Source organism: Oreochromis aureus, linkage group 12, assembly GCF_013358895.1.
Source record: "Oreochromis aureus strain Israel breed Guangdong linkage group 12, ZZ_aureus, whole genome shotgun sequence".
Lineage (NCBI taxonomy): Eukaryota > Metazoa > Chordata > Actinopteri > Cichliformes > Cichlidae > Oreochromis > Oreochromis aureus.
The window spans coordinates 681,942-694,250 of record NC_052953.1 but is presented as its reverse complement, the minus strand read 5'-3'; the positions used below and the strand labels follow the sequence as shown (position 1 = coordinate 694,250).

Genomic DNA, 12,309 nt, shown 5'->3' with positions numbered 1-12,309 from the left:
TTAATAAAGTTTTATTTAATCTATTCTACTCTAATAATTTTAATCTCAGCCAACCCGATTTACTCCGAAACAAATAAAACACAGAAGAAAAGCCAAACAATTACATTTTTAAGTTATCTAAGTGACTTATATATCATGTTTAACCTGAGTAGCGAAAGACCGCGGGGGTCTGAAAACGTGCGGGGAGTTCGCTGCTCTCGTCCCGGCTAGCTATCGAGCTGGTGGGTAACAGATGTCTCCGAAAACGTCAGAGCACTTTTGCAAATATGCGATGTCTTGATAAACTGAGCAGATATTTGAAGTTTACACAGCTACATTCTAACCTGAAAATATGTTAAAAGTTTATTTTGTGACTCAGAAAGATTAATAAGAGTAATATTAAAACTTAGTAGCGGCCGCCGTTGTTGGAAACTGGAATTGGCTGGGCCGCGCTATGAATTCTGGGATATGGTGGGCCACGAAGGATACACCCGACCCATCCTTCAAATTCGGGGAAATGAAGGACGCATTTGTCGGCCGGATTCGGAGGAGTCTACGAATTGGGACAGCCTTTGTCGCGTCGCTGTGATGTAATCGGTCTACAAATGCGGCCTCAGGAGGATGCAGCCTACGTTTTGGGATACAGCTACAGCTTCATGTCTATTTACTTTTGACCTTTGACCTGCCACCCCCATTATGATTCAAGTGTCCACATACTTTTGGTGAGAAGCAGTAAAATAGACAGTGTCTCTTTAACACCCCCCCCACACACACACACACACATACACACACACACACAATAACAGCTGAGAGCAGAAGAAGAAGGCCAGCTGGTGTATTAATAGCAGAGCCCACAGAGTCAGACCCGGCCCAGCACGTCCTCCACCGCTGCACCACCACCATGCCCGGCACCCAGGCCCAATTCCGGGCCAGAGACCGCAACAATGTCCTGAACCGGCCCGAGTTTCTGTCCCTGAACCAGCCATCCCGCCGGGAACAGACGGTGGGGGAGGGACGGGGGGGCGGAGGTCCAAGGAGACCTGTGTTCAGACAGCAGAGTCAGCAGGACAGCACAGGGGGGAGGTAAGACCAACAGGCTCCACCCACAGACTCGGGACCTGGACCGAGACCAGAGTTTCATTTAGGTGGTCAAACTTTTTCTGTGACCTGATCCTGGATCATCTTCAGTTAAATTCAATAATGCAAAAATCAGAATGTGACCTTTAAACGTCGCTTTAAACGGCACTTTAATAAAACCTTCTGAAACCCGACACCTGAGAAGAGCCTGAGTTATTTTTAAGGAGTTCAGAGCTCACTCTGTGACCTCCTCCTCAGACTGTGGGAGCTCCTCTCCCTCGGCATTAACATGCAGAGAGGAAGCTGCCTGAGAATCAGATTTTAGGTGGTGATCTCAGTGTTCGCTGATGCTCCTTCACTGGGACAGTCTGAGCACCTGTAAACAAAAGCATGATGGGAAGTGTAGTTGTGTTCATGCCACAGTCTGTTTATCATGATGGAACCATTGACTGTAGAAAACATGGACGACGCCACAGCTCCCCAAAAATGAAGCCAAAACGTCTCTATCGCCCCCTGGTGTCTGGTTGCAGTATAGGTCATAAACCCCGCCTCCTCCATGTTAGCGGATGGGACTGGGGTCAGACTAAAATAAATTTATTCTCCTTAGATAATTTTTTTCCAAAGATTCTTTCTTTTGTTATCAATAGTTCTCATCATGCTCATTGATGTCCAGGTCTCCTTTCCCATAAGTTTGATTCTAATTCCTACCGCGGTGATGTTAAATTGGGGTGAAACATCATCATAACAGCTTTGACTGGCAGCTGCAGTCACGGAGAAACTTGCGTATCTCTGTTCGGGAATAGCAGATAGAGCGTAGGCTCTGAGAGGAGGGCCAGCGTTTACGCTACGAAAACACGACCGAGTGTTTTAACCTGACAGCCTGAGGTGTTCTTCAGTAAACTGGACTACCCGACAGAAGGACCCGAGGCCCCGCTGCACTTTTTCGGTAAGTTAATCCGTAACTACCGTCCTTAGCTATGTCCTGAGACCTAGCTAGCTAAAATGAGCACTCGGCTGTCAGGGTTCGTTTAGCTGTGCAGGTGAATGAATTTACTAAAGAAATCAAGAGAAACGTTCCGGGCTACTCAGTCACTAATTACTGTTACTGTACTTTTATTACAAGTATTATACTGTAAAAGCAACAGGCTGCACCCTGCTGCAGCTCCTGTGCAGAGCTGATGATTAAATATGTGCAAACAACAGCATGTTTTCAGTCTCTCGCCACATCTGTAAAGACAGTAACATCTTTTTTAAAAGCTTGTACTTCAGTAACTCCTCATTAATCAGGAACTATGGATTAAAGTACTGTAGTGTACTGTAATACTGAAAAAATGTAAGAGAAGAACTTCAGATCCTGAGTGTGTGAGGACAGAAGAATCAGCTTTATTTCAATTTTGAGGGATAAAATTTATATTTGAGTTTGATGGTTCTGTTCTCTTTGTGATTACAGGAGCTGCCCTCAGATTCAGACCTCAGCACCACCCAGTGACAGCAGACAGATCATCCAACATGTTCACATGTTAACTGCAAAATGAACTGATGAAAACAGTACAAAGGTTAAAGTACCACACGTGCTGTAGTGAAAGCTGCAGCTTTATTGATAAAGTTAAAGACAAAAAAACAAAAGGATTAATCACTCATGTAACTGTGTCACTATATATCAGCATTAACAGGACCTCAGTTTGGTGTTTCACAAAGCTGCTGATCTCAGACCTGCACAGCTTCCGTTTTAAACACTTGATGTACTCAGCTGCATGAAGAGCATATGAGATTTTCTCTGGCACAATTAAATAAAACCTGATGAAGGTCAAAGGTCGTCACTTGTATGTTGAACTACAAACTTGTCATCTGGAATTCTTTCACAGTTTTTGCAGATAGTGTTTATTTACCATAAAGTGATTCAGAGTTATTCATCCCAGAGTAACCAGAGAGGATCATATATTTTTAAATATATAACTTTCTACAGGACTGAATATAATATCTTTATGTAAAAGTCTGGAGCCTCTGGGGAGTATCTGAGTATTTATAACATTACACAAACCAAAGGTCTCCATCACAGTGTTCATGAAATGCTGGGTTTATCCATCTCCTGGATCGGGCCTACGGAGGAGTGCTGAAGATTTCCCTGTGAGGGAGCTGCTGGTGAAGATCATGAGTCCTGCTTGATCAATGCGATGAGCTTCAGTCTTCCTGGTGTTTCTAAAATGATGCCTCTTTCAGTGGGTCAACAGAACTTCTGGCACAGGACAGCTGTGATGAAAGAAAAGGAAGAAGTTTCTCCAAACCTCTGGACCCAGGAAACCCAGCTTGGTCCTGATGGTCTCCCTCACTAGTTTCTCTCCAGGGTGAATGTAGCTGTTGATATAATATGGACTCTATTATTAAATGAAAAGAACAAATCGCACTACACTACTGAAACGTTCTGCTGATGTTTTTAAAGTCTCCATGTTACCAGGCTTTAGAGGGCTCTGAAGATTTAAACAGTTTTAGATCCATTACACTCACAGTCTTATGTTAAAATCTCAAAGGACAGCATTATATTTTTGATATTAACAGTAACTCTGGGCCTCTGTAGAGTGTGCAGATGATCTCATCGCTGTCTAAAAATGGATAAAAACAAACATAAGAAGTGCTGAATCCTTCAATAACACAGACTATTAGAGTAGCAGGTGTGTAGCATCACTAACTAGCTAGCAACAAGCCTCCAACACAGTGCGTATGCTAGCGGCTAATCTAGCTAACGAATTAACAACAAAGAGATTTTAGAACTATAAGATGATAAGCTGTGTGTCTTTTTTTTTATAACAGTGACATGGTTGTATTTACCTTAAAGAGTCGTCAGTCGCGGTAAACCGGCAAAAAAACTCGAGCAGCCGGGCTACGTAAAAAGCGTAGGGGGGCGTGTTTGCGGTCACGTCCAGCGGGTGTGTGGGCGGGAGCGTTACACAGTCGCTCCACCTCAAGTCACTACTGCGCAGACTCTGGCTCCAAATTTGCAAGATGGCAGCCTCCACAAGCGGGATATTTTGGCTTCATTTTTGCACAATGGTAGGAGGCGGAGTCGCGTCGTCCATGTTTTCTACAGTCAATGGATGGAACTGACAGCAGATAAAATGTGGATTTTTCTAATGGAGTCTGGTCTTGTCCTCAGGGGGGCCAGAGAGTCCTCCGAGAGCGGTCCAACTGCTGACAGCGGCGGTGCGAAGGACGCCTCCCGCTGGCCAGAGCAGGACTGCATGCAGCTTAACCCGTCCTTCAAAGGTATCGCCATCAGCTCTCTGCTCGCCATTGACATCAGTCTCTCGAAGCGTCTAGGGGTCTGCGTGGGAGCCCGCGGCTCCAGGGCCCCACTGCGCCCCATGATCACCTTGCTGGCCCTCACAGGCCACGCCCTCCCCTGGATCTGCGGCACCCTAATCTGCCTGTGGAGGAGCAGCACACTGGCTGGACAGGAAGTGCTTCTCAACCTGTTGCTGGGTCAGACACCTGTCTGTCTCTCTGCTGTCTCACCTGCCTCTCACCTGTCTGTCTCTCTGCTGTCTCACCTGCCTCTCACCTGTCTGTCTCTCTGCTGTCTCACCTGTCTCTTACTTGTCTGTCTCTCTACAGCCTGCTCTGTCTTTTACCTGTCTGATTCTCGCTGGCAGAACAGGAAGTGCTTGTCAACCTGTTGCTGGGTCAGACACCTGTCTGTCTCTCTGCTGTCGCACCTGTCTGTCTCTCTGTTGTCTCACCTGCCTCTCACCTGTCTGTCTGTCTGCAGCCTCACCTGTCTCTTACCTGTCTGTCTCTCTGCTGTCTCACCTGTCTCTCACCTGTCTGTCTGTCTGCAGCCTCACCTGTCTCACCTGTCTGTCTCTCTGTTGTCTCACCTGCCTCTCACCTGTCTGTCTGTCTGCAGCCTCACCTGTCTCTTACCTGTCTGTCTCTCTGCTGTCTCACCTGTCTCTCCCCTGTCTGTCTCTCTACTGTCTCACCTGTCTCTCACCTGCCTGTCTCTCTACTGTCTCACCTGTCTCTCACCTGCCTGTCTCTCCAGTGTCTCACCTGTCTCTTACCTTTCTATCTGCAGCGCTGATACTAGATCTGATGACGGTTGCTGGGATGCAGAAGTTGGTCAAACGTCGGGGACCTTGGGATTTCCCGCCAAGCTTTTTTGACTACATTGCCATGGATATGTACTCGTTCCCAGCAGCCCACGCCAGTCGGGCTGTCATGGTGTCCAAGTTTCTGCTGAACCACCTGGTGCTGGCGGTGAGTGGCTTGCTGCTTCACAGGTAACAAAGACTCTGAAACAGTTTACAAACCTGATCCAGGTGTGTCCGCCTCCTGTCCTCCAGGTGCCTCTGAGGATCCTACTCTGCCTGTGGGCCTTCCTGGTGGGCGTGTCCCGGGTGTTGCTGGGGAAACACCATCTGTCAGACGTAGGTTGCGGCTTTGCACTTGGCTTCCTGCACTTCAGCCTGGTGGAGTCGGTGTGGCTGGACTCGGCCACCTGCCAGACACTCATCTCCATCGGCACGCTGGGCTGGACTCTGGTCTGACCTGGTCCAGACCAGAGATGGGCAGTAACGCGTTACTTGTAACGCGTTACTGTAATCTGATTACTTTTTTCAAGTAACGAGTAATGTAAGGGATTACTATTGCAAAAACGGTAATTAGATTACCGTTACTTTCATCGTAGGAACGCTGCGTTACTGCGTTACTAAAACCGTGATTTTTGCGAGAACGCCTCATGACAGTGACGTGGCGAGTGCGACGTTCGCGTGACAACAGCTGTCTGCAGATCATAATATATCGAAAAGGGGACAGAGTGTAGCATGCAGCGTTTAAAGCGTGGAAGTACTGACCTTATTTTGAGTTTGATTCCATAAAAAGTGACAAAAACATTAGTGTCCGTTGTGCGTGGGAAGAAAACTTCTTTTTACAGCGAAAAAACCCCTAAACTTCCAAGCAAGCACCGAGTGTACTACGACGTAATGTGAAATTCACAGAGAAACTCGCGGATTCTTCCACTGACCGCTGCGGCACACCTGCACCAGGGTAAACCTCCTCCGCCTACCCCAGTCCTGCTTTACAGGTGAAAATAGAGCAACAGGACCGCTAGTCTTTGATTTTATTTATTTTCTGCTGTGTTTTACTTGCATCTATTTGAAAGAGTGAGTGTAAACACAAAAAAATATTTTATTTTATGTGCTGGAATGTGCAGAAAATAGGTTTAAATGTTAAACAAATTTCTTCCAGTCAGAGAATGTTGCATATAATTTAATTTTTGCTTGATGCATAAAGTTAAAAGATTAAAACTAATAAAACAAGTTTTAAAAAGAGACTTTTCCATTTGATTACATTTTGTATGATGAATTATGCAGAAAAAGTAGAATTGGGCTGAAAGATCTATCGCTTTATCACCTATTCAGGTTGTAAATCGTGTTTTTAAAAAGTAACTAAGTAACTAAGTAACTAAGTAATCGATTACTTTTGAAAATAAGTAATCAGTAAAGTAACGGGATTACTTTTTGGGGGAAGTAATCAGTAATTAGTAACTGATTACTTTTTTCAAGTAACTTGACCAACACTGGTCCAGACTGGTTCAGCTGCAGACTCGGGTCCAGCTTTGCTGGGTTTTTCTGCCCTCCATCAGCTCAGTGCTGCTGACAGGAGACAGGGGCCATGTGGTCCTCACTGTGGAGGACCTGAGGAGGGCTCGTAGGAATGTTTGAGTCATAGGTAATGAAACAGGAAGTGTCTGCAGTCTCACATCCTGTGGGGTTTTCTTTCTTGCCACCATCTCAGATTCTTCAGTAAAATTTTGTTGAAGTTTTTTTCATGTCAGAAACTGAGTTTGGACTTTCATTCTGCTAATGTTGAATTTTATTTGAAGAACGTCCTCGGCTGTTTGAAGCTTCATAGTTTTTGCATTGTTCACTGAGAACAGAGTTCACAACAAAAGCTGAAGGTTGTTCCTCAGAGCTAAAGCTCAGGTGTTATACTGGCGCTACAGATTCTGTTTTCGGGGAAGATTTCCCAAAACGATTCTGTTGACTGTCTCATCAAATCTCAGAAACTTTCAAACAGGTGCTGATTATGTAACTGAAAGTGTGACGATGCCAGATTGTATAAGAAATGCTGACTCGTGAAGTGAAAACAAACCTCTCAGGTTCAGACTCCTTCAAACTCTTTTCTTTTCCTGATGAGTCGGCATCAGCTCGATAAGCGTTTGTCAGCATGGCGAATACCTACAGACAAAATTCACAGAAATACGCTGCGACTGTAAGGCTGCCATCGTGTCCCAGAACAAGCAGCTAGACTCTAACAGCATCCACGTCTCTGTTTGCTCTGCTGTGGTTTAGCAGGTTTACAATTTGTTTTCAGAATCTCCACAAGAACAGGCCTGCCTGAGTCTTCCAGAAACGGTCCAATCAGAAGAACCTTCAAGGGGAGGAGCTAAATCAGCTTGTGTAGGACAAAGGATGAAGGGAGGGGCTGCACCACGCCTAGTGTGAACTGTGACTCATGCAAAGCTGCTTTACTAGACTTCAAGAATAGATTTAAAGAATGGAAGTGAGCCCAACATCGCCTCCTCAGACAAACTTTTTATTAAAACAAAAAATTGTCCAAGTTTTTCTTCTGATCTAAACGCTGTTATCTGAGCGCCGCCTTTATGCAGATGATACCCTGATCTGTATCACATTGTTTCTCTGTGTAAAACATCCCAGATCTTAAACTTGAGCTTTTCCTTTTCCTTTTGTTAGTGTCTGTCAAACAGTATTTCAGCTAAAACATTATATTTAACTCTTCAAAGCTCAAATACAGAGAGTTCATGATTCTAGACGAAAATGAAGGAATGAGAATTCATCATGTTTCATCTGAAGGTTTCTGTAGTTTTTCTGCCGCTACATCGGCTAGTTTGTCCTGAGAACTGAAGCTGAGATGATGAAACATGTCAGAGTTTAAACTATGCATCTGTTCAGAGTTGCTAAATAAAACCTGTTTGTTACCTGAACTGTGGTGGGAGTGGTTCATGTGCAGGTGTAGGTGAGGGTCATGACCCCCACCTACACCTACATCGTTTACAGAAACTTGTTTGAAGCCTTTGGTCAGAGAAGGCCAGATGATTTCAGCTCAGACTGACTGTGATTCTGTCACACATTGTGTTTTAGGACAGAAAGTAGTACTGTTGTTGTTTTTATGAGTAATACTGATTTGTTAATGGAAAAAACAAAAAAAATATAAACCTGTAAAACATTAAAACATGATTTTATTTGAATGATTCTATCAAAAATAATAATAATAATCTTAAACAATAAAAGCCTTTAGGGAACAAAGTGACTAACTACTGAACAACAGGAGGACTTTTATTATGAAAGGGAGGGGAGAGGAAGTGAAGATTGTGCCTTGGAAATGGAAAAAGTCCATGATGAAGAGTCAAAGACAAACACAGCCTGGAGCTTTTCACCAAAATAATTGACAACCTGAAGCGATTTCAAAATAAAAGTCTCTGCAGGTTTTTTTTTTTTGGTTTTTTTCTTAAACATATGCAGGGTTTATTGTTCTCTTTTTTTTTCTTTTTTTTTATTAACATTTTGGAATCACTGTACAATACCATCAAGTTCGGCAATTTGTCACTACATGTATTTCTTTTCTTTTTTTTCTTTTTTTCCCCTTTTTTCCATATTTAAACAACTAAAATATCCATGCGGAAAAAAAAAATGGAAAAAAATAAGAAAAAAAATGAGAAAAGGAAACAAAACAAAGAAAATAAATAAAAAAAAAAAAAGGGGCATGTAGGGAGTGTGTTTTTGTTTCCATTAATATAATTAAATTTTCTTCTAGTCTTCTAGTAGTTAACAAAGTCAAAATCCAAAGCAAGTACTGGCCTGCGTTTTTTAATGTAGTCCATCCATTTCTTCCATCGTGTTACAAACAGGTCCCTCTTGTAGTTCACATCTGCTGTCATTTTCTCCATTCTGTAAATGTCCATTGTGATGTTCATCCACATGTTCATCGTTGGGCTCTCAGAAGAAAGCCATTTTTTTGTGATAGCTTTTTTGCCTGCTGCCAGTAAAATATTAAACAGATATTTATCATTCTTTGTCCATCCTTCTGGCATAAGTCCAAAAAATAGAGTTTTACTTTCCAAAGGTAAATATCTTCCAAATGTCTCTTGTATAGCTGCATGTATTCCCTTCCAATAAGTTTTAATAACATGGCAGTTCCAGAAAATATGATAATGATTTGCATCTGTATTTCCACAATTTCTCCAGCAGGCGGAAGGGTTACCTTCATAGTGAGATTTTTGGTGAGGCGTAATAAAATATCTTGCCAAACATTTCCACCCAAATTCCCTCCAGCTCTGTGAGCTGCTACATTTCCATTGATATGCCCATATTGTTGTCCATTCTTCCTCCTTTATCTCTATTCCTCCCTCCATTTCCCATTTTGTTTTGATATATAAGGTTGAGTGTAATTTCATATTTGTTAATCCTTTATAGAGGTCACCTATAATACCTCTGTTCTTATTTGAACTGTATGCCCTTTTAAATACATCTAGTAGCTGTTTACTTAATTCAGTCTTAACTTTTATCTTTTTGTTGACAAAATGCCTCATCTGTAGATATCTATACAAATCCTGTGTTTTTAATGAATATTTCTCTTTCATTTTATCAAAACTAATTAGTCTCCCTTCCTCCATTACCGTACATAAAGCTGTTAATCCTTTATTTGTCCAATCTTTGAATCTGGTGTCCAATTTATTTGGAGCAAGTCTCTGCAGGTTTAAAGTGCTTCCAGTCTTTAGAAAGTTTAAGGCTTTTCTTTGGGATCAAAGAGTTGCTGAATTGGCCCTTTAACTGAACTGGTTTCCAGTCTGGACCTGGTTTAGTTCTATCTGTGTGTCTTCCAGGTGAATTAAACCCGTCAGGGTCAGGCTGTGGACTGCGCCGAACACAGTTTGATGGTCTTGTGGTTTTCCAGCACGGCGGAGGTGATGATGTTTTCTGTCGGATGACAGGCGCTTGAGGTATCCACAGACACGAAAACAGAACCAAAAACCAGAAGATCAGGGACAAATCCACAGAACTTCCTCCTACACAGAGTTCTCATAGTGAAGACAGTCACAGAAAATTCTAAGCCCCGCCCACATATAGAGTGCTTTGTGTAGCTAGCATCAGCGAAGCGGTGTGAAAGGGTGAAGGTCAAACCTGTGTGTCCTCGTAGCTTCTTAATGACATCTGTGGGGAATAGAAATATTTTTCTGCTATTATTTGCTGCTATTTTTATAATCATCATTACCGTTTCATGTTAATAGGGATGTTGCATTCAGATGCACTCAGATGTTCAAATATATTGGTATTATATTAGCCTTTATTACAGGTCCAAAGAAGAACCATTTTAAACGGTTGAGTTGAATCTATAATTTAAATGTTATTAATGCTTTTATGATCTCTGTGTAGAGGGCAGAGACAGGAAAATACACTTTGTGCCAAAATGAGACAGGAAGTTATGTCTTTGAAGTTGCAGCTTTTGCAGAAGTGAAACCGAAAGCAGAGTGAGTGCAAGTGAAGAGCAGGGTGTTTAGTATGCATCTATTGCGGATTAAGCCTTAAGTAGTTGTGGTAGACTGAAACAGTTGTTATATATTTTGCATATAAGTCAAGATCATTACACACAGGATGGCCTGAGCCTGGTTGGTTGCTTAAGTTGAGGTCAACTAAGGTTCAGAAAGCAGATGCAAACTCTGCACGCACAGACAGACAAATAGTGAGAGGTCATGACACGTACGCAGTACACAGCATGCACGCGCCCCTGCACGTGCACACACACACAGATATAAACTCTCACCTAAATGAGTCTAACTGCGGGGTTGTGCCTGTATGAGTGACATTTTGTACAGGAAGTGCACCTGATGTTCGGGGAGATAAGGAGGCGCTCATGGAGCGACAGCGAAGGCGGGCTGACAGGAAGCATCAGCCGTCGACACGAAGATGATGTTCTATGTTAAAAGTCATTGTGGTTTTGGTGTGACGTAAATCTGCCTAGTAACAGAAAAAGGGGCTGTACTATCTTAACCCCATAAAACAGTTGTCTGAATATGATAAAGACAGTTCAACACTGATTGGGTTGTTGAACTCACACATGTGTTTATTAAAATACTGTCTAATTGCACACCGGACCGGATCTGTGGTTATTTATGGATTCTTCTCTCAACATTGAACCCTAACACATCTTTGGTCTGAAGGTCCAAGTTGGACACGATCCACTGAAACACACGGGTTAAAGGTCAGGGCCTGCATCCTGTGAGGGCTGAACCGAGCTGACGTCGAGCTTTTATTCTCACACTGACTGTCTGAATTTAGGGATGAACTCACGTCTGAAACGATCCGGTCTCAGCTGTGAAGCTGCTAATACAACAGACGGCACGTCTCTCCTCGGCATGTGCAGACAGCGTCCAAAATGAGTCATCACACCGTGGTGGACCAAACGCACACTGCAGGTCACATGACCCGTTCCTTGAAAACTGCACAGACAGTTACCGGGAATAAGTTTTGGAATTCCCAAAACGGAATAATCCTCATCATTAAACCTTGGATTTAAAGCCACAGATTACAGGTGAGGATTACATAGAGGTCAAAGGTCAGCTTTGCCTCCTGTGACAGACAAGTTGGCGAAGACGGAGTACTTCTGATTCTCATCTTCACACACTGAGACAGAGCGTACCTTTCCTTTGTGTAGTCCCAGAGCTTCAGCGTGCTGACGAGAACAGACAACAGCGCCATGCTATTGTCCATGCTATTTTTCCACAGAAAACTTTACAAAGACACTGGAAGCATGTCGTCATCTGAGGAGATGAATCAAGTTTACGTCACACCTTTGAGGCTGAGGTTACCTGCTGTGTGACATCACCTGTCAGTCAAAGAGGCCACGCCCTAATAATGCAAACTAAAACCCCTAATGTGAGTTCTAAAGTCATCCTTCTCCTGTACAGGTGCTCGGAGGGGAAAATTATCGAAACAGTCTCTGAGGCTTTAAACATGTTTATTTTAATGTGAGAGTGTGTGGGGACTGACTCACTGCTGCCTCTGCTGGACGTTAGAGGAAGTGTTGAGAAAGATTTAAGTGATGCCCTTATTGAGTACAGGTGTGGCAGTAATCAGGCCAGAGAGACTGACCTTAGCTTTTCAAAGATGTGATACACCACAGTTAATTTATGTTATAAGCAGGGGTGCACATAAGTGGTCCGCAGGTGCGCATGTG

General features: G+C 43.3%; 1 protein-coding gene across 3 annotated transcripts; it reads left to right on the top strand.

The window, feature by feature from the left end:
- The first annotated feature begins 659 nt into the window (after nucleotides 1-659).
- LOC116311586 (inactive phospholipid phosphatase 7-like) lies at nucleotides 660-10,186 on the top strand. 3 transcript variants are annotated; one of them, XM_039620483.1, is made up of 5 exons: nucleotides 660-1,062; nucleotides 4,208-4,533; nucleotides 5,129-5,310; nucleotides 5,397-5,480; nucleotides 9,959-10,186. In XM_039620483.1, exons 1-5 carry the CDS (start codon nucleotides 881-883, stop codon nucleotides 9,965-9,967), a joined length of 783 nt encoding a protein of 260 aa, XP_039476417.1. In that variant the 5' UTR covers nucleotides 660-880; the 3' UTR covers nucleotides 9,968-10,186. The 3 variants fall into 3 exon arrangements, with proteins under 3 accessions (XP_039476417.1, XP_039476416.1, XP_031584595.1); XM_039620482.1 differs by lacking the exon at nucleotides 9,959-10,186 and adding an exon at nucleotides 7,429-8,059; XM_031728735.2 differs by lacking the exon at nucleotides 9,959-10,186 and having other exon boundaries at nucleotides 5,397-5,719.
- The last annotated feature ends 2,123 nt before the right edge of the window (nucleotides 10,187-12,309 follow it).

Excerpts from the sequence above, each read along its gene's own strand:
- LOC116311586 (XM_031728735.2), top strand. The coding sequence starts at position 881 with ATGCCCGGCACCCAGGCCCAATTCCGGGCCAGAGACCGCAACAATGTC. Across the intron at positions 1,063-4,207 it reads CAGGACAGCACAGGGGGGAG|GGGGGCCAGAGAGTCCTCCG; the intron begins GTAAGACCAACA and ends TCTTGTCCTCAG. Across the intron at positions 5,311-5,396 it reads TGAACCACCTGGTGCTGGCG|GTGCCTCTGAGGATCCTACT; the intron begins GTGAGTGGCTTG and ends CCTGTCCTCCAG.